At 41.2% G+C, this 22,639-nt stretch overlaps 1 protein-coding gene across 4 annotated transcripts in view; it reads right to left on the bottom strand.

Annotated features, from left to right (window-relative positions):
* Positions 1-22,639, bottom strand: part of KIF16B (kinesin family member 16B) — a 299,853-nt gene that overhangs the window by 89,909 nt on the left and 187,305 nt on the right. The window contains exons 18-23 of one of the 4 annotated variants that reach the window (XM_012510215.2): positions 20,554-20,586; positions 20,150-20,203; positions 17,265-18,623; positions 12,730-12,882; positions 10,168-10,264; positions 9,098-9,148 (exon numbers count right to left, since the gene is read on the bottom strand). In XM_012510215.2, the coding sequence (XP_012365669.1) occupies positions 9,098-9,148; positions 10,168-10,264; positions 12,730-12,882; positions 17,265-18,623; positions 20,150-20,203; positions 20,554-20,586 (1,747 nt within the window). Of the gene's footprint in view, positions 1-5,654; positions 6,336-9,097; positions 9,149-10,167; positions 10,265-12,729; positions 12,883-17,264; positions 18,624-20,149; positions 20,204-20,553; positions 20,587-22,639 lie in introns of those variants that run through there. The other 3 variants (XM_003252140.2, XM_003252138.3, XM_003252139.3) reach the window with 3 other exon arrangements.

Below are 22,639 nucleotides of genomic sequence, written 5' to 3' on the forward strand. Positions count from 1 at the left end.
CCTGCCTTTGCTATGAGGGGATCTTGTCTTAATTAACACTACACTATCTTTGAAGGCTTGGCAAATACAAATGAATTGGATTTTGCCAAGATGTGGTCATACATGCTACAGGTACATCCTGTCCATCCCTGTGAAGGATGGGACTTAACAATAGCCTGGTGTGGAGAAACAGTGCCAACTTTATCTCATTTATAAAGTGAGTTTGGAAGACTCACATCAGGAAACAAATACAAGTTTTGATATATACCCTGAGGGATAAGTTACCCAGAAGACGGCAAACTGTTGGACAGTGGTACTTGTAGAATGTCTTAAGTTTAGCGGCCTTTGGATAAATCCAAAAGGTTTAGTTGACATTTCTAATCCATGATTCTCACCAGCATCAATTATTTCTTCTACATAGATCTGAGCTGACCAACATTGTTTTAGGGTTTGGAAATATTGAATATTGGATGAATGTTTCAACTTGAAACTATTAAAAGTGTCACTATTTTTCTCTAGATCACCAAAGATCATTATATTAAGTGGTCATCATCTTTGAACAATGTATCAATTAATGGCTGATTTTAAAAAGATAAAATATGGGGTCTATTATACCTGACTGATAATGTAGCAACAACTGCCAAGTGGCTCTCACTATTAAGCATGAATACAGACAGGTTAGGACCCTCAGGGAAAAGCGGATGTTCTCCCTTCTATTACAATTGTACAATGTCATTGATTAATCATGAAAAGTACCACTGATGTTCACTCACTGATTTTTTGCTGAGCCCTGGCTTTGGTTCAAACCATGCTGAATGCTAAGGCCCAGGAGAAAATAAAAGGCAGGGATGCACTTCCAGCCAAAGAAACAAAAGTAAACATACAAACTTATGTGCATCAAATTCACGCTATGACTGTGTCTAAGCTTTCTTTTACAGAGCTAAAAACGCAGAGTGCAAAGAGAAGTAAGATCCATGCAAGGAAATAAAAGGAATTGAAAAGAAACTTGTAAGGCAATCCTTGAAAACAACAACTCATACAGACAGAAATAATTATTAATGTCTAGAATTCCAAGAAAACAAATTTACAAGTCAGTTAAGAATCAACTTAGCAATACTTGGAAATATATATTTCTAGCATAGTCATTCCTATAAAAAAATCAATAAAAAATTTTACCAATGTCAAGAATAACAGTGACTATGAAATGGCTTTGGCACTGTGGACAAATATATATATTCTAGAGTAGAAAAGTCTAGATTTAAGTCCCAATTCTCAACCTAGTAATCCTTTTTGAGTCTAAACTTCCAAATCTGAAATGGAGTTCAATGTGAATTCCTACATTCCAGTAGGATCACCATAAGTATCAAAAGGAACAAAATATGAGCAAGAAGTCCTACATTGTAAACCACAATATAAACAGTGACTGGGATTGCTGTCACCCCTATAACCCACTGCACCTTCAGCAACAAAAGATTTTAACCAGATATTAAAAGGCAGGAGGAGTGACTTAGAATCTCTTTCCTGCTCATCAACTAGTTTATTCAATTGCATCCCTCATAAAGAAGGCATTAGCATACTACAACAGTGCATCCTTAACAAGAGATTTGATGGTGATGGTTTGAAAAATGTACTGTTTAAGAAACAGCGGAGAGACGGAAGGGTGTTGGAGGTAAAGGAGAAAAATCAGAGGAGGCAGATATATGAGAAGTGTCTTCTCTGAAGGCTTGTGTATAATGCAGATTACAAAATACACTTGTTCTATTCTGCAACAGAGGGTGCCATGGATGAACAGACTCTGCAGATGGAGATCACAATAAGGGAGATTATGGAAAGAATGGTGTAACAGTAAGAGCAGTTCCCAATGAATAAACTGCTTCAGAGGTAGAAGGCAATCAGCCCATCCATGGAGGTACTCAAATTGAATATGTAACTTAAAAGGTCCTAGGGCGTACTCTTCCTGGTACCTTAATGTTTCCATTACGGAGAAGTCCTGCAAGTTTTATCTGAGTCTTATCTTTAATAGAGCTTTGGGAACCTTGACATAATGCATCCATGGAAAATTAATTGCGAGTCCCAATTCTGCTCTCCCTGTAGTAGTAGTACATATCCCGAGTCTCACCATGGCCTCTTGATGGACGGAGGGTACTTCCTTGCCCCTTGATTTGGGGCTTGGTCATGTGACTTGTGTCGGCCAACGAGATGTTAGCAGACACAGGCAAAGGCTTGCAGGATTGCCCTTCTGTGTTTCTGTCATCACCACGATGGCTACTGCCCCTTCTGAATAGATCCCAAAATGACACGTGTGGAGCAGACCGACCCTGGTTGAGCAACAGATGACCTGCAGCCTACAGCACAGCCACTCCAATCTACTTGCAAAGCAGCAGAATAAAATAAAAACTTTTTTAATGTGCTCCTGAAATTTGGGGGGGGGCGTTGTTTGTTATTTGGCAATTGCAGACTGATATAACATCTGTCACAGTAGATATTCTAAGGAATGAGGCAGAGTTGTCTAAGCTACATACTGGAAATTGTGTAACTAAATTAACAAAATGACCTCATTAGAAACTGGTCTATCCAATAAGCAGGGTTGATCATCAAAGGAGCATTAATAAAAGTGGCTCTAATCTATTTATCATACAAAGCTTTAAATCATCTGGGAAAGAGAATGTAAGCAAAAATTACTGTAATTACTACTGCTGGAAGGCTTAAGTACTCTCTTCCAAAGGGATGCATGCACATTTTTAAAGTACTGAGAACAAGGAGACACACTGTTTTGAAATGTTTTTCAACAAAGACTAAATAAATTCATCCTGCCAACCACAAGTCTGTAAAACAGGCAGCTGTGCGCAAAATGGATTTTAATCAAATTCAGATGAAATCACTATTTCAAAAGTATTCAAAGAGCTATTGTCTAGAATGTATTAAGAAGTCCCACAATATAAATGTTTATGCCTATAACAATGCAGAATGCCACATAACCAAGAATGTATGCGTCTATTTTTTTCTGATTCAGAAACTCATTACAGCCGAGATGTCGTTACAGCAGGCTGAATACTCACTCTCACAGTTGCTCCACTCTAGGGGTGCTGTAGGCTTAGAACTCCTGAAGAAACGAGCAGAGGGAGCTGCTAGGATCGAAGCCACAGTGGATAATGGCACCAACAATACTCCACTGGCTTCCACAGGCATCACGACAACCTTAATACTTCACACACAGTAAATCAAACTCTCACACCCAGGAACTATATTTTATCTCAAGGTACAAAGTATGCTTAGGTGAGAGAAGTGACATGCTGAATCTGAATGCTGCAAGCTGCTTCCATTATGTGGTACAATCTGAACATGATCCTCACTGTGGCCTTCTTAGATCATAAAGCAGACTGCAGAAGTTATAATGAGTGATATGATTTTTATACAATGCTCATATCTGCTGCATGTTCCATCTCTGAGAAATCCTAAAGACCATGATTTACAACATAGTGGAATTATGCTTCTGTACCTGTGCGAATAAGCACATCTGTCTAATATTTAACACTCTTTGTTAAAATTATGTACTGCTTATTTATCACTCCTTTCTTCCTGACCATGGCATCCCTCTGCTGGCATCTTAAAATCTATTCCTTCTGCCCTTCATAATCATTAATTGTTTTTCTTTCTTTTCTAACTTGGACAAGACTATTGGAGTATAACTCTTTTTCTTATCAAGAAAATATGAGAAAATACTGTACGGAACAACTTAAAAAGAAAAAAGGAATGCAAAATGTATTAGTTTTAAAAAAGTAAAAAAAATAAATTAGGAGAAATATTATTAAGATATTAGAAAACTATCATGGTACATTTTAGGAGTGTTTGTTTATGATGGAAGATGACCTACCAACCAAGATAATGACAAATTAGTGACTATTTTTAATGATGTCCTCATCAAAGAGTTAAAAGCTTTTAGGTATAAGATAATAAGGTATTTATGTGTGGGGGTAGGGGGTGCTTTGGAAATGAAAAACATGAGAATCCAGTTGCCTCAAAAAACCAAATGCCTCCACTGGTCAGAAGCACATAAGGCTGCAGCCACCAGTCCGCGGATCATAACACATTCTCCAATTCCCTGTCTTTTCCTGTTCATGTCTGCAACATTAGGTAGAGGAAAATAGGTGGGAATGTAGACCCAGTGTGGGTAGCTTGTCATTTCCTCTGTCAGGGGAAAGAGGGAAGATGAGCACTTCCTGGTCAAAGGAAGATGGTTAAGCTTTGGCACGATCTCTGTCATTGATTAGGAACAGAAATGAAGAAGGCACTACAACATTTATGTTGCACTTATCCAAAGAGTTGACCAGAATAGAAAATGCCCCTTCCATGCCAGGAGAATCACTGACTCACTCAGCTGCATCCAACATCCACTGAGAGCTACTGTGGGCTAAAGATGGTTCAGCTGAGAGTGGAAGGTGAGTGGGTGGAGCAAGGGAGAAGCACGTCTCCTTCCTTCTGAGAACTCTGGATTTAGGAGAACACACACCTGAGAGGGGAGAACAGTGGCGGAGCAACGAGGGTCAGATGAAATTGAAAACAAATACAAAATGTGTAACCTGATAGGATTTTTGGACAGAGGGGGACAGAGAGGAAAGGGTTGATCAGAGGAGCTAGAGACCCTGAAGAGCACAGTTTGCAGCCTCTTACCTAGGAGGAGGCAGCTGACCACTGGGTGGAGCTTCATGGAGAGAGAAGCCCCACCCTGGGCAGATGCAGCAGGGAACTCGCCTGAGAAGGGAGGCCAGCAAACTGACCAGCTGGGGACAGCAGGAGACCTTGATCAAAGGTTGTAAGTGGTGGCTGGGTGAGATGCCAGAGGGAGGTACCTCTAAGGGGACTATATATTCAACAAAACAGCAGAAAGAAGCCACGAGAAAAAGCGAGATTCTGAGATAAAGAGACTTACAGGATAGAGAGACAAAAGTTCTGAGAAAGAACTGGAATATGGTGGTGGTGGGGGATACAGGTCAGGTGGAATAGTCACAAATACACCAACAAGTGAGGAGCTGAAATCACAAGGGTTAAAAGGGAATCATCAAGAAGTATGAAAGGAGGAAGGTAAAGGCAATTAAGTGAGGAAGAAGACACTGCAGGGCATGCATCACTGTCTCGATTCCGCATACCATGGTTATGGGAGGACACTTTCAATCCCTGGGTCCTCATAGGAAGCTTGATGCATCACTAATGTGCTCTGCTACAGAACGATCCTAATCACAGCTGAAACCAAGGATGTCAATGAAGGTCACTGTCAGACTGGCCACTTTCTCAGGCAGCACAAATTAGCCTGCCGGAATCCAGCAGGCACAGACAGATTCCAAGTCACCACACTATAAATTGACACGAAGACAAACAATCAGAAATGCTTTAATCACCTCACAAATAATGAGGCAGGCAAAAATTTACAAGCCTGAGTTTCAAGAAAATGAAGCAAGGTGGTGATAAAGATATTTTATCAGGGCTCTGCTATTAGCTGTTTTTATTTTATTGTAGATATTTAAAATATTTACATTTTCAATTTTAGAGGTGTGCGTTTTTCCAGTTCCAATTCAGTTAGCTACACGGAGATATTCATATTGCCTTGACTGCTTTCACAATGCTTATTTTATTAATGATCTCAAAAAGCATGTAGTGCATCTTTAAAATTCTCCTCCTTAGAGTCTTGTCAAATGTGAGATTAGCCAAAGAGCCTCATCTTGAGAATTGAAAGTAAGTTTCCAGACCTCAGGTGCGACATTCTGACTGCCTTGAAGATACAATGGGGTGGTGAACAACTGGACATCTGGGGCTTCCTGAAGGTGCTCAGGTGGACTATTTCTGGAACCCACTGAAGGTTTGAATTTCTGTAAGAAGACTAGTTCTACTGTTGACATATTTTTCTTTTCTGGAACAACAACACACCTGAATTCACTTAAAGCATGGCATTTGATCACATCAAATTGTGCACCCAGAGGAGGTATGTTTCGAGATCGAATGCGTGGATAAAAAACACAGTCTTCCTTCACCAGTGCAATGTGGGTGTTCAGAAGGACTAGCGACCGGCACTGGTCATGGCCAGAGTCACCCATGACTTTCACCGTTGTGTAGAGCAGTAACTGAACTTCTGCCAGGGAAGGGACATTGACTTCCATATTTCCATGAAGAAAGTAAATCATGTCAACCAAGGTAGTCTGGAATTTGGATGACACCTGGACTCCATTTGGCAAAACTAAATCAGGGATTTCGGTTTTCCAATCAAGAGAAAGCTGAACCAGATCTTGCTGGAGCAAGGGATGATTAGCACAGGCAGCAGCATCAGGCTCCGGCATCAGGACACACAGGAGGTCACGACACAGCTGCTGAGAGAGGTATTTGTTGTAACTGAACACAGTGAGCAGAAGACCCTCTGCAGAGCTCAGGAGTCGAATACTCTGTCCACCAAAGCCAATTTGAATCTCCTGTAGACCAGAGAGAGGTAGAGCACGAAAAATGCTCATTGAGCCAAGGAGATTATCTGACAGGACCAAAGCATATAAAGTTGACTGAAGCAGGAGCAAACACGCTGGCTGAGGGTCAGGTGCTGTGCAGGTAGCAACAGCAAGCCAGTAAATGCCCTTGACTTCATTCGTGTTGCCCAAAGGTTCTGGTAGAGAACAAGTCACATGCCTAAGAAGGTCTTTTAAAGGGCACTCTTGCAGTTTCAGCATTTGGTCCGGGAATTGCACAAGGCTCTGCTTAAATGCAGAGCTCTTTCTAGCATCTTCATATTCAAGGCGAAAAACTGAGCTTGGCGAGGAACCTGGTAAACCTGCAGCTGCAAAGACAGAGGCCCGGTAAGGCGCCGCACCCTCTGCTGGCCTCAGGCTCCCTGCAGCTTCGCTCTCGCTGCTGCCAACCCAAGCTTCCGGAGAATGAGATTCTGTTGACTGCACGTCAATCTTCAAGGGCATGTGTGGGGCTAAGTGCTTCAGAAATGGCAGGCTTCTGACGAATGTTGTTACCTGGGAGGGGAGCCCCCTCTGGGCACACAGACTCCCCATGAGCCTGGCTTGGCTGATCACCTTTGTGCCAGCCTGAAGCAGGTGACTGCTGGTATCTTTATAAAGGTCTGAGAATCTGTGGTAAAAATATCCCAGTCCATCGTTTCCTGCTGTTCTGTTATTTATCAGTGACTCCGATGAGCTCATTTTTTTAGCATCCAACTCTTCCTCACCTTGCTGCTCACTATAAAACTCAGAGGCCAGTACGCTCTGCGGGGCACTGCAGGATGCTCTCTCCTCATGGGAAATGCCTTCAGACAGAACCAAGCAGAGCACCTTGCCTTGCCTGGCTTGCTTGCCTCCACTATTTATAGACACTTCTTGGGACGTATGTTGCAGCAAAGTCCAACTGGACTTGACTCTTAAGCCGTGTTCATCTTTATGAGTCAGCAGCTCACTGAAATTTTCTGACTTACTCTGATAATCTGCTGCATCATCAGTGTTACTTTCTTTAAGAAAAGAGATTTTAGGTAGATTAAAACATTTTGGTTCAAAACGGCCAGCGTGCTCAGGATGACAATATTTGTTTTCATTGTCCTGGAATACCTTGGGTATTGAGGACTGATCCCTTTGCTGGTGAGTTCTCTGTTGTGATGCTGAGGAAGTTGTTTCAGGGCCTGAGACGCTCCACAGCATGGGATGATCCCAGTGGTCATTCTGATCCACCTCCCTCCTCTCCTCTCTAATGAGGCTGGAAGTGTCAGTGGCATCCCTGGGCAGAAGCTGGTCAAGATACCATGCTGGGCAAAACTGCCTTTTCTGTTCAAGGTGTCAAAAAAAGTTGAAATGGGGATGTGGTAGCTCTTTCTGTGATTCTTTTGCACATGATGATTCTTGTCATTGGTTTCATTGGGTAGATTAATTCAGAGGTTAAATAAAAAGCCTAAGCCATTTGTATCAATACATGATTAAAGAATTGATTATCTGATTCATACATAGAATATCAATTTTCCATATTATATATATTATAAATCACTGAGAATTTTGATAGAAATACATTGTATGGGATCGATCCATAATACCCACTTCTTGATCTAATATTTCATTTTCCCTACAATAAATTCCAAGCCCTCTGATTCAATGTTTAGAAGGTAAAATTTAGTTACGAAAATAAAGTCCATGATCATATGTCCAAAATGCAATCAAGGCAAACTTAATGAAAATCAGATGGCAAGGCCAAAAGAAATGCCCAAGTGTTCTAACCCAGGTTATATTTCTCTCTCCTTTTGGTTTGTTTCATGGGAATCAAATGTTCCCACGAACATTAACAGTAATTATCACTACTCTTATCTACAAGTCATCACCACGGAAGGACTACTGTGCACCTGCTATGTGCCAGGTACTGTGGACACAAAGAAATGAAAGCCAGTGTCTTGCTCTGTAGAGGAGGGAGATGGGTATCCAGGGGAAGATCACATCATTACTGGATGACTGGCAGGAGGGCGTGGCTGCGGCCAAAGTCAGTTCAGCCTCTGTGAACATCCACCTCTTGCTGTCTGTTCAGTAATATATGGACACCATACGGAAAATTTCCATCACCTACTATTTTTTGGGGGTTGATTTTTTAAAATTTAGGAATATAGGGGAGGGACATGCCTCTTAGTGGAGGAAAATACCAGTGAAACCTTACAAATTGCATGCCCAAATAAACCTTGGTTTGACAATCCACCAGAGAAACAAGTTAATCAATCAAGAGTATCTCCTTTGTACTACTGCCAACTCACAGTCTATAAAATGGACAGGAGGAGTACTGAGTTTCATTTCCAAACCCCATATCTGATTCTGATTATATAATTCTGCCTTTTAAATGCAGACCAAGGGAAAATATACTATTACGAATGAAAAACTGGGCAAAGCTCCACCACAGCTACATGCCATTCAAATAAAGTCAAAGCAGTTTCAAACTACAGGATTCCGTTTAATTTTAAGTCCATATAATAGCTTGCCTTCCCTATTAGCCATTAATCTTGCTGGGACCTCAAAATTCTAATTATGCAACTAGACATTAAGAAAATGTAATCACATGAGCATGCCATAATTTAAGGCGACCCTATCAAATCTGAAAAATCATTACCTACCTCATATTTTAGTTTACGTTGAATGGTGCCATTGTGAAGTTTCTCATTATCCTGAAAAGAAAATAAAAAGCCCTCTATATTAAATTATAGCAAGTTCATGGGGCGGGGGACTGATTTGATTACAAGTATTTATGGGAATGGAAATCTAAATAAACATACTTGTCATTCAACAAAGACAACCCTTCTATATAATTTATATCCCCAAGATAAACATGACTGTATTGATCCATCTGCCATCAGAGAACTGAAACATTTACTCCTAATCTTAAAATTCTAAGAATATTAAAAACAAGATCTCCTTAGGGCATTTCTTAATTTGCAGGATAGAAATGCATTGTCTTTATTTTGATATAGACTTGTCACAAATATGTATCTTCTAAAAGTCAAAATTCTATTTATATTTTGGATAATTTACAAAATAAATTAAATAACTATGGAAATTGGAAGTATTTTGGAAGAAAACAGAAGAATGTTGCATGTAGAATTAAAAAGTACTTTAGACTTTATAATCACTTAAAAGTTGTCACAATTACAAAATTATAAAGTTACTCCTGAATTCCTGAATTAATACTATTTATAAACTGTTACACTCTGCCCAAGCAATATTTAATTTTTTTTCTAGAACATTCCACAGCTGAATTTTCTCAATGGAAACAAAAGACCCCACCACTACCACCAAAAACTTATCTTCAAGGTCATCTTGAAAGATAAATGGGCTGAGTGCGGTGGCTCACGCCTGTAATCCCAGTACTTTGGGAAGCCAAGACGGGCAGATCACTTGAGGTCAGGAGTTTGAGACCAGCCTGGCTAACATGGTGGTAGAAACCCTGTCTCTACTAAAAATACAAAAATTAGCCAGGTGTGGTGGCAGGCGCCTATAGTCCCAGATACTTGGGAGGCTGAGGCACGAGAGTCGCTTGAACTGGGAGGTGGAGGTTGCAGTGAGCCAAGATGGTGCCACTGCACTCCAGCCTAGGTGATAGAACAAGACTCAGTTTCAAAAAAAAAAAAAGGAAAAAAGAAAGATGAATGAACGCGTTACTTCATGTTACTTGGCTCCTTCGGCTTACCTTCATCATGTCTGCAGATGTACTGCAGCCTTCACTAATCACACGATGCAAATCCTGAAGGCGTCTTTGGACTTCTTCTTCAATGTAAGCATTGATCCTGAAACGCAATGGAGATGGAGTAGATCTGACACTTCTAACCACACAGGACATTCAGAGATCCTCTCTTTACTACGCCCTTCACAACAGGGAGCAATCTCATTCTAAATACCAAACCTAACAACAACTTGAGAACTTCAACATTTTTATTTTTTTCAAGAAATCTGGTGCTACATGTTCACTATCTGGGTTTTGCCCAAATGAGGTAGAACTGAACAAGTAATAGAATATCGGGAATGGAAAGGAGACTAAGTGATCCCATCCATGTCCTTAGTGGAGTGCCTGCTGCAGGATGGAAGAAAACCAGTCACTGGCTTCAGAAGGCTCTGTGGTCTCTGATCTGATGCCAAGACAGCATATTTCATTCACAGAGCCTTGGGTTCCTCATATAGAAAAGGATAATACAGATGATAGTTATTTCTCACATCTCAAGGTCATGTATGAGGATTACCAAAAAAGAAAAAAATAATAAGCAAGAAACGGACAAGCTCTCTACAAATCTTCCTCATTCAGATTGAACAGCGTCTTGCATACTTGTATTCCTGGCCTGTCTTGTCTCTCTAAATGGGTTCTCGGTACCTGGCCAGCAAGACCACATCTTAAAGGTCTCTACCTTCCAAAATGCCTGGGACAGGGCCAAGACAGAGATGAAGCCAAACACCTCTGACTTTTAAGCAGTGTCAGCTTATTATCTGATATCTCATAAAATGTAGGTGAAGTTGTATGAAGCAAAACTATCAGCCTTCACCACCTCAGTGGATTTTGGTCTAATCTCTGGCCATTCCACCTCAATGTTTTTACGTCATTCCACCTGGAGGAAACAGAGAGACTAGAGAATTTTATCTTCATCGAAAATCTTTCTAGCGGCAGAGACTGCCCAAATGGAAGTCATTCTGTTCTAGACCCCCCCCTTCAATTCTACAGGTACTGATTAGACGGATTATTATTATTTTTGAGACAGAGTCTCGCTCTTGTCTCTCAGCCTGGAGGGCTGTGGTATGATCTCGGCTCACTGCGACCTCCGCCTCCTGGGTTCAAGTGAGTCTCCTGCCTCAGCCTCCCAGGTAGCTGGTATCACAGGCACCTGCCACCACACCCGGCTAATTTTTGTATTTTTAGTAGAGACAGGGTTTCACTATGTTGGTCAGGCTGGTCTCGAACTCCTGACCTCAGGTGATCTGCCTGCCTCAGCTTCTCGAAGTGCTGGGATTATAGGCGTCAGCCACCACGCCCAGCCGGATGGATTATTTTAAATTAAATGGTTTCCATGTTTATATGTTAGCACATTCACTAAATAAATAAGTAAATCTGCATAAACACATGCATAATCCTGCAATCATTTCTATACTACTGACCACAGAGAAAAGATTTCCTAAAATGCTGGGCAAAGAGATTAAAATTTTAGGTAAAAGAGCCCAAATAAAGCACAATGTTTCTCTTTCAATATTGAAAACAAAATTGTGTGCTACTGAACATGAGTGAAGGCCATTTACAACTTATCACCCCTGATATTCACTTAAATTTGAAATTAGCCCTGTGGGCTATGAGGCTCATTTTGATATCCAAATATATATCTCCTAATATCTAGGGTTCAAGACTGTCCAATTTCAAATGCTCCCATGTTTAAATGGAGTTAAGAAGGATAATCATTGTCTTCTTATAGGCAAAGAATAATTAAGCTGATTTTTCTAAGGGCTCTAAGCCACAGAGCAATACACAATGCCACCTAAGTTGAAAATCACTTAACTAAAGTAACATCAGATAAAGATTTTATTATACTCACAATCATTCTGAATATACCAGTAGTTTGTATAACAAACTTCATCTATTTGTAATCCATGACATATAAATTAACTGTCAACACAAGGTCCTTCTTCTTGGTACAGTTAATTCTAGGTCTTTGTTTTTGTCAACCTGGCCTTGCCTCACTTTGTGCTGGATGAGCTGGTTTCCCTGCAACTTTTCATTCCACCCTCTCACTCAAACCACACTTGACCCTTGAATAACACATGTCCACTTACACGTCAATTTTTTCCAATAAATACAGCTGGACCTCCCTATTAGTGGTTCCACATCCCCAACTATACACAGATTGAAAATATATGGAGGGCAACTTTTTCTAACCGCAGGTTCCAGAGGGCTAACAGGTGGACTTGAGGATGTGTGGATTTTTTATCAAAGAGCCATCCTGAAACCAATCCTCTGCAGATATCAAGGGACAACTGTACGTGTAACAAGATTCCTTGGATCTGGCTAGCCAGGTCTCAAGTCCTTGATTTTCTTGAAATGACCCCTTACCCTACCACTGGCAGGTCAATGGCAGATGAAGGCAGAGCACATCTCAAGCACATGTATTACTTGTTGCCCTTAATAGAGCCCTCCAGATACAAAGTAGTTCAACAGAGAAACAACGAGTCCCTGAGTCACATCAAATGAGAAGCCTGGAATCACTTTCACGTCCAGTACCTGGCATCCATGAGGGGAACCAAGTGTGATTTTTCAGCACTGACTGGCAAGCTGGAAGAAGCCACCTTCCCTTCCAGGGTCCCATGATGACCTTTTTGAACACCATCAACCTCATAAATCTTCTGTTTCAGCTGCTGGATTTCATATTCTAACCTACACAGATAGGAGCCACATAATTCATTCATTAATAGTATTTCTTGAGCATCCTTACTGTGTGAGACATTGCTTTAGACAGCATGGGGATCAAGATCTGTCCTCTGTGTGCAAGGAACTTTACCTTCTAGTAGAAAAGGTGCCACATACCCATAAGACAAGACATAAAGTGCCAATGGGCCACAAGAAGGGTCCAGGACGAGCACTGCAGGCATCCAGAAGGTAGAGTAAGTTTGACCACCAAGAGCAAAGATCTCTCCACTGTGCTCCAAGCAAGTCCTAGAGGTAGGTGTGTAGGATTCTGAGGCCTCTAACTCCTGCTTCAACAAGAGTTGGTTGTGGACTACATATCAGGGTTCTGGTAAATACTTACGTTTGATGAAAAAGATCTATGTTTTAAAGAGTTTTAAAAACCACCAATCCAGGAGAAATTTCATAGTCATGGCAGTTCTAAGTTGAGTCTCTAGAGGCCAGTGGGAATGTTGTCATTTGGAGATGATGGCAGAAGATTATCTAAGTGCAGAAAGCAATATGAGCAATGGGACAAGGCCATGAAAACCAGGCATCCACTTTGGGCTAAGGCAGAGGGCGTGGGAAGGGGAAGCAGAAAAGACAGGCCTAGGAAAGTAGGTTGAGTTCCATGAGAAACTAAAATAAACCATAAAATTTACCTCCAATGATAAGTGATACATCTGTATGAGGTCAAATGTGTGTAAGGTCGTTCACCCACCAGCCCAGGCATACTTGAATCCAGGGCCATCAGGCCAGAGGGCCAAGCTTGCCAGTGAATTTGGCCCCAGGAAGCAGGAGACTGCAGTCCACTCACTGTGTGAACTTGGGGGAGTTATTTAAACACGGGTCTCAATTTCTTCATGGATCAAATGAGAGCGTCAACTAATCTCCCTCAATTCCTTCGGGTCTAAAAATCAGAGATTCTGACTTCAGATGCCAACACACCGTGATGCTGCCAACCCTCTGGTGTCACCAGCAGCAATTTGACTGCTCTATCTTGAACACGAAAGCCAAGTTCTAAACTTCCAGACACGGATCACAGGGTCATGAGGGTAAGCATTCATGGGACCCACATGAGGCTGTGCCCAGTTTAACTCAGCCCTTTCTGGGTCTATTGATTAGCAAGTACTTCTAGAGCATCAATTTGTGGAACACACAGTATTTTCAAAAGACAAGATGTAAGCAAAAAAAAAACAAAACATGATGTCAGAGGCCTGGTGGTGGGCAAATAATTGAGGGGCAATATTAATAGGGTATCATCAATGGCCAAAAAAAAAAAAAAAAGAGCTGGATGTAGGCAGGCAATTAGCAATGTTTACAGTTAAGAAAACTCCTGCTGGGGTTGTTAAGAATTGTCCTTCAGCACAGGGCCAGTGGCCAGTGGAAAAGACTCCACAGAGCAAAGGAGGGTTTGAGTGGTATCCTGAATCCTGAGTGAGATTTATATGGGTGGCAAGGGACAAGCTGGCCTTCCCGTGTGGCAGACACATGGTCAGAAGACTAGAGGGCTAAGTGGCTCAGAGATGGGTGATGAGATTGAGATCTGACCTACAACTCTGCCACTTTCTAACTGTGTGACACTCATCCCCAGTGGTTATACAACCACCGCAGGCTTCAGTTTCCTCATGTGTAAACTGTAGACGATGGCAGCCTTTATTGGAAGAGTAAATGACAATGCACACACAGCATTTAAAGCAGGATCTGAGGTACACAGAGTTATTCTTCATGGTTTGCATCATGACTATTATCATCGTTGTCATTGTTAAAGGACTCTGACAAGAAAATAGGATTAAGTGTATTAACAACTTGCCTCTGTTATCCCCGCTACAGTGACGGGAGGTATTTCTAGTTGGGTTGCCTGATCCAGGTCAATGGGGCAGCTGGAATGAGCAGGTGGTAGGAAAAAAGGCAGGAAAATGGATTAAACCTGGTTCATAAAGCACTGAGAAGGCAACGGGAGAGCCAAGTTCAGGATACTGTTGTCCAGTCTGGTCCCGCATGAATTTAATATTTCACACTTGTGGAATTTTACAAGGGGCCAAGTCAGGCTGCACGGTGAATCCTGGCTTAGCCATGAGAACCATGGGAGAAAATGAAGCACAACAGAAATTCCCATAGAAAGCTGCAGGGATATCACAGTCAGAGCAGAGAGCCCGGAATCCGTTGGCCTGAATTAGGACTTAGCTAAGTCTTTTTCACGAAAACTCATGAAGCTAGCAGCCCCCTTTACTTGGCTTCTGAAGGAACACTCACATTGTGTAATCACTTCTGTGGAAACTGCAATACTGTGTCTGCTATTATACAGTATTAATACTAAATGGCCAGGTGACAAAAGCCAAGGACATCAAGCTAAAAGCTCATGCTGCATTCTTATTGCCCACTACAGGCTACAAATTGAGAGTGTGCCCTCCACTACTTTAAATTTCCTGGGGCTGGATCTTCGTCTAGCAATTGCATTTACATAACATACCTGCAATCATTTTCTTAAACCTCCAACCTATTTCTCTGAAATAAAAGCATTAGGGTTTTTGATTGTTATTTTGTTGCTGTTTTGCCTGAGGGAACTACCAGACAGCGATGGTAAATATAATCCATAGCATAAGCCAATCATTTGAATGGAGGTTGTCCTGACCTTTTCAGGCAATGTGATGGGTGAAGCTACAGTAACACTTCTGAGTAGGTCTTGTCTTGTTATCAGCAACTAGCCCCATGCGTCTGCTAAATGCCAAGGTGGGGTCTCCTGGCCAGTACACTGGACTTCTGTTGCAGCTCCCTTAGGAGGTGCTGTGGGTGGGGGGAGTACTGTGGAGAGGGCAAGGTTTCATCTCTGCAATCTGAGCTTCAGTTAAGATCTCAACTGAGCAGGGAGTGGTGGCTCATGCCTATAATCCCAGCACTTTAGGAGGCTCAGGTGGGAGAACTGCTTGAACCTAGGAGTTTGAGACCAGCCTGAGCAACATAGGGAGACCTCATCTCTAAAAAAATAAATAAAATAAATAAATAGCCAGGCATGGCAGTATGCACCTGGGGTCCCAGCCACTTGGGTGGCTGGGCCAGGAGGATTGTTTGAGCCCAGGAGTTTGAGGCTGCAGTGAGCTATGATCACACCTACTGCACTCCAGCCTGGACCCAGAGCAAGACCCTGTGATCTCATCCATCCTCTTCTTGTACAAGTGGTGACACTGAGGCCCAGTGATGAAAGATCCTGCCCAAGGTAGGAACATGCTACCAGCTTGATAGGAAGGGGCTGAACCAGGCTATAAATTCCTCTTGCAAGTCTCCAAATTGGGTGATGTTTGCATCACCCAGGTGGCTGTTGGCCTTTCTGTGAGTCTTGCCATCATGTCTTCAAGGCTCCAGAAAAGGTGTTCTCAAATTCACATAATATGCATTTTGAGAACTTATGGACTGGTAAGTATGGTGACAGAAAATAGGTGAAGGAAGATAAATATTCTTACCTTACAAGACAAGAGTGCTAATTTCCTAGTTTTATTTTTCACAACAACAAAAATAATATCAGTAAATCACCAAACATGTTCTAATATCCCACTGTGTTCACAATCATCTGGAGTTTTGTTTGTTGGTTCGGTTGACTGTTTTATAATGCAGAGTCCTGAGGCCTCCTCTTAAATACTGTGACTCAATAGGGGTGGGAGAAGTATTGATTTTTTCATTCCCAACAGGTTGTAGAAATCAGTAGCCTGTATGCAAACATGAACTCCAGGGATGACACTTATTTCATCCCTGGTCATGGAGAAGATGTGAAATCATTAGTAAGAAAGGGCAGGGAAGCAGAGATGGAAAGAGGTGAGGGAGGAGGAAGGAAAACAGGGAGAGAAGGAAAGAGATAGGGAGCAAGCGAGTGAGGGGTGAGGAGGGAAGGAGGAAAGGGGAAGGAGAGGAAAGAGAAAGGGCAAAGGAAGAGAAAGGTGGAGGAAATAGATGCAATGGAAGGGAGAGGAGGGAACTGAAGGGGAAGAAGAAAGGGAAAAGAGAGGGAGACAGGCAGGGGAGATAAGAAAGAAGGAAAGGAGAAATCAAAGTGGAAACTTTCTCAGTCTTGCATTTATCAAAATATTAAAACAGACACATGCCATAGGCCAGTGGGATAATGAACATGCGCTTTGCTTTTGTTCGTGTGTTTTTCACCTCTAGGCCAACAATTCTAAAACAAGGACACTAAGGAGAAATACAAGAAGATTAGGAGTACTTTTCTCAGTTCTGGCAAATATAAGCATTTGCCTATGTGTTAGAGAATATGAAGGCTAAAAGAATAAGTTAAAAAAAAGGGATAAATACAACATGAGGAGTGAAAAATAAGCACTCATTTGGCACCCACTATATGCCACACCCTTCCTTCCCAATCTCACCTCTCCTGGTCCTTCTCCAGGGCTTCCTGCTCAGCCTCCAGGCTAGCCTGGAGCCCTGACTGCTCTCTGCTGCCACTGTTCAGACTGGCAAGTTTCTGCCTCTGCTCTTCAATCTCCATGCCCAGGGTGGAGCGCCTCTGCAGCGCAGAATGTCTCCTCTCCAGCCTGGCCAGGGCCCGCTCCAGTGCCTCTCTCTGCTGCTTCTCTCTGGACTCCAAAATCTCCTTTTCCTTTTTCCTCACTTTTTCCTCCTGACGCGCAATGTTGGCAGTGAATTCAAAGGTGGCCTGGAGCTTTTGCAGCTGGCTTGCATTGGCCTGGTACTGTGCAAGCTGTTCTTCTTTTTCTTCCATTTCCTTTTCTACTTGATAAAGAGTGTTGTCTAAGCTGAGAGGGCCTCTGTCAAGAATTTCAAATGCTCTCTGCTTTTCTTCCAACAGAGTTGGCAAGTGATTCTGCAGGAGGTACTGTAGCTGGCGTTCTTTATATTGCAGCCTGTACTCCACTGGCTTTATTTTCTCAAAATCTTGAGCCACTTCCGTGACATTTGTGACACTCTCATCATGTTTTTCCAACAATCTAGATTCTTTGTCATGTTCACATTTTAAACACTCTAGGATCTCCTGTTCTTCTTGGACTTCTTTTTTCAGGAGGTCTTTCTGCTGAACCAGGTCCTTCTCCAAGTTCACTAGCTTGACCAGCTGTCTTCTCTTGAATTCGAAAAAACGCAGTTGAGCCTTTTCTAACTCCTCGCCATCTTCATCCCCTCCGGCACGAGCCTCCTTCACCCGCAGGAGGGATTCCCGAATGCCTTCCAGGTCTCTCTTCTCCTCTTCCACCCATTGCACCTCCCCCCGCCGCAGGAGCTGGATCATCTCCTGCTTCTCTCGGAGCTGCTCTTCCAGATGGGCCACGAGCATGACCTGCTCCTTCTCCTGCTCCTCTAGTCTCTTTTTTTCCAGTTCAAGCTTGGCATACTGTTCATCTTTTTCCTTTTGGAGCCGGTCCAGCTCTTGAAATATCTGAAACTTCTCAGCCTTCTCGTTGTCGTTGAGTTCTTTGAGTCGTTGGAGTTCTTCTTGGACGCGGAGAAAGGTCTCTTCTTCTTGTCTCTTCTTCTGTAGCTCGATTTCCTGCTGTTCCCTCAGCCTCTCCTCTTCAAATTTTTCCTTCTCAGCAAGCAAATCCTTTAGCTTGTTCTCGATGTGGAAGCTGCGGCGTTTGAGGCTCTCCTCCTGCTTGCGAATCTGGAGCTGCACAATTTCTGTCTCCTTGCGCTGGGTCTCCACCTCCTGCTGCATCCGCTCCAGTTCAGCCTTGTCTGATTTCTGCTTTTCCTCCATTTCTTCTATGAGTTTCCTGAAATGCAAAGCACTGACTGCTTGTTATCTGATCATTGTTCAAATGTTGCTCTAACTTTACTGAAATGTTCTGAAAATGCACATATAACCAGGTCAAAGCCTCCATTAAAATAAAAAAAGAAGAGTAACTGCTTTCCTTTAAATTTCCAGCAGCATCCTGTTTAATTTTTTTATTTTTTAACTGTCCAACATATCACCTGCCTATTCTCCTGAAGTGGCTTCTGATATCATTTCTTGGTAGAGTCTATAATCATAATGTGTTATGCATGATATAATTTTAAAAGGCCCCTGAGCTCAAAGAGAAAGAACCATGCCCAATTTAAATTAAATGTGAATAACTTTATTCAGCTCAATGACTAAAACTCAACAGAAGTTCAGTTACAAGACAACATTAAATAAAAATGCTTAGCTGTCCTCATCTCATTGGGGTCAAATATCAAAGTCATTATAATCGACAGTTCATTGTTTCAGCTAAAAAATACATACTCTTTAGCATTTAATCATTAGTTTGGGACAAATGGTGATCACCAAATGGTCCAAAATGTTAGTTTATTAGTGCATAACACTGAAAACAACTGGAGCCTCCATTAGAATATACAAATGCATAATTCTGTTGGCTGGTGGGGAGGTGACATGTTGTGTTTTCTGTTGGAGAATAAATGATCTCCACTGGTTACTGTACCGAGTTTAGGGTTGGGATGGCCTCCAGAGGAAGAGCACAGAGTTAGAGTAGGAATACACGGCTTCCACCTCCTGACCCACCAAACGTTTATCTTGGATGATGCTGGAAACTAAGCCAATTTACTTGTGACATTTAAACTCCAGGTCCTACAAAATAAACATTTACTTTGCAGATTTTCTATAGCCTTAGTTTTTACTCTAATTGTCATCTTTGGTCTACGTCTTGGCTGGTTAAATAGGACAGGAAAAACAGAAAAGGAGAAAATACAGTTTTATCAGGTAAAGAATTATTTCAGAACATATAAAGAACTGTCCAAATCAATTAAACAGCCATTTCTCCCTCCACCCTGCCCCGCCACACACAAAAGAAAAGTGAGCAAAGAATAAGAAAAGCAAATTACACATGGGGAAATACAAATGGCCAAACAATATCAGGAAAGATGTTTTAAAAGCAGGGAGGTAGAAGGAAGGGAAATTGTCATTTTTCAGGCTTTTTAAAAACTCAGGGGATATTATTAAGAGAAGATCTACTTTTGATTAAATTTAAATGAATACATTTTGGTGTATTAAATTTAACTGCTGTGTTAAATTTGCCTGCTGACTCTATTTCCCATTTCTCATAAATACTTGAAGACGAACTGTTTAAAAAAATTTAAACTTGAAGAAAAACCAACTACTCCAAAAAAAAAAAAAAAAAAAAAGACCTGCAGTCATTAGACATGTAAATAGCAGACACAGAGCAAGAGGGAAGTATTGAAGCAGACACAGATGGAATCAGTCCAGGATATTAACACAGGAATCCAGACTACAGGAGTGTTGAAACTTGAACCCCATGTGACTTACCTTTTACTTTCTAATTTTTCAAGTTCTTCACGCTGTTGCCTCTCAAATTCAAGTCTAATAAAATCAGATGAAAATGAGTCACTTTTCTAAAGAGCTTTTCTCTCTCTCTCTCACTCTCTGTATACAGAGTCACATATTAAAAAGGGCATCAGTTTTTCAAGTATTACTGTTAATTACCATGGGTTAGCAAGTTTAAAATGCATTCTTTGCTTTAGGACTATGATTAGGAATTAGACATACTTTCGGGTACTTGAACTCAGGCTGAAAAGAACAGATTTTACTTGAAGGAAAACAAAACAAAAACTGTATTGAAAAAGCAGAGTTAAACAAGAATTCTAAATGATAAGCACGTCTACTCCATGCAGCTTAGCACTGATGAGTATATAAAAATGGAGAATCTCTACCTTAGACAGATGGGTCCTTTTATAGGGAAAAGACTGCCAGGGAGGTAGAGAGAGAGAGAGAGCACAGACATCAATTAAGGAAAGCATTTAATAGGAAGGAATATCAGGAGAAAAGCAGTAAGGTACTTAAAAGCCAATAGCCATGCATAAATTGAAACATCTTTTTATAAATATCATGTTTCCCAATAATTTCATGAAACAAACACTCCAAAAAGTTAGCTCTGTTATGTTTTACACTTCTCACACTTCTCCACATTTCTCATGATCATCATAGTAAATAACTGAGTACCAATAATAATTATAAACAGTAGTCAAACTAGCAACTTTACTACTTTATAGATAGTTATATTGCATGTAGGTTCATCAAGTTCCTGCTGTAATTAATGGTTATACAATATAGGAGTTATGGGGCTTGTGAGATTGTGAACAGATTCATAGTGGTGGTAGCATAAAGGGATTTAGGTCATTGGGAATTTTAAAACAACTCACTAAAATAATAACACAAGCTGATTTCTTATCAAATACTATATTTAATTATTGCAAAGTTTCACTATTCTTATTAAGCAGCAGAAACCGTATTTCTTTTTTATTTTTTTTTCGGGGTTGGGATCGGGGTTGGGTCAGACACTGCCAGCTACCTTCCCCTACCCCACCACCCTTGAGCTATAATTCTTAAGCTTATACATTTTTCTGTTGTGGTAGAGGGCAGATACAGCTAAAAAGCTTGGCTACAGAAAAGTCACCATAAATCTTCCTTGAATAATGTGCAAAATCCAGATTGGAAACAATTACTTACTCATGAGTGAACAAACACTTCAAACAGTTCTCTTTCCAATTTAATAATGTAGAGTAATATTAAGAATAAGATGTCTGGTGGATTTCGTTTTGGGGTTGTTTTTTGAGACAGGGTCTTGCTTTGATGTCCGGGTTGGAGTACAGTGGTGTGATCATGGCTCATTGCAGCCTTGACCTCCTGGGCTCAAGCAGTCCTCCTCTCTGTCTCCTGAGCAGCTGGGACCACAGTATGGTGGCTTTTTTAGGCAGAACTGAGTATCTCTTACATGGTAGGTGCTATGTGGCGTGATTTACACATAACCTCCCTCCGTCCACCCAGCAAATTCTAAAGGCGGCAAACAGTATCTCCATTTTACACACCAGGAATCCAAAAGTTTGGATGTTAACACCTTCTCCAAGGTCACAGTGGTAATAGGTGGTGGAGCCAGGATGTGAACTCATGGCAGCCTGCTTCCAAAATACCATCTATTAACTCAGTTTATGAGCAATGTTCAAATTTGTGATATAAAATAAAAGTATTAAATATTTCATTGAAACTTGTTAGACAACAATATATTTATTCTACTGACAAACGAAAATAATCTGTACCTTACGCATGAGAAATCAGCCATATAAATCTAAATGAAAAGCATTTGCCAGTCATGAAGGCCAGCCCATATGCAATTGCATTAAGTCGTCTTAGGACTTCATTAAAATTAAAATATGATCATTCCTTTTTATTTAAGAATAAATAGAACCTTAGGGAGGATTCCAAGTTGGTATCTTCCTACTTCAGTAGAGTTTAGTCTTTCTAGAGATATTTACATAGTCAAAAAGAATCATTGGATAAAATACTTTTTAAAACCTGAGAATTTCCCTAATGGAATGATCTGTACTCTTGATTTTTATTTTCTGTCAACAAGAGCTCAGTGCACCCATCAGTAGAGCTGGCTTTGACAGTGTCACGCGTGCACAGCCAAAAATGCTACACTGAGCACTGGGCGTTCGGATGGAAACCCACCATCTGAGGATTGTTTATAGAAACAGGTTTTGTGTTTGACAGTCGGCATGCCCTCTGTCACTTGTTCTTCCAGCCTTAGAAAGCATATTTCTCATCCCTTTTAACAAAGCAGGAAACTGAGGCTTAGAGTATATAAGCAGCAGAGGCAGGACTTGAATTCAAGTTCGGTAATAAAATCTCTGCTGCCAACCACTACAATTGTTGCTATTAGTGAGCTGCGCGGTCTCAAGGAGGTAATTAGTTCTGAGTTTTAATATCTAATGTGACATTTTAACTGAGCACCTACTTTTT

The sequence above is a fragment of the Nomascus leucogenys genome, chromosome 11, assembly GCF_006542625.1.
Source record: "Nomascus leucogenys isolate Asia chromosome 11, Asia_NLE_v1, whole genome shotgun sequence".
In the NCBI taxonomy this organism is placed as follows: Eukaryota; Metazoa; Chordata; class Mammalia; order Primates; family Hylobatidae; genus Nomascus; species Nomascus leucogenys.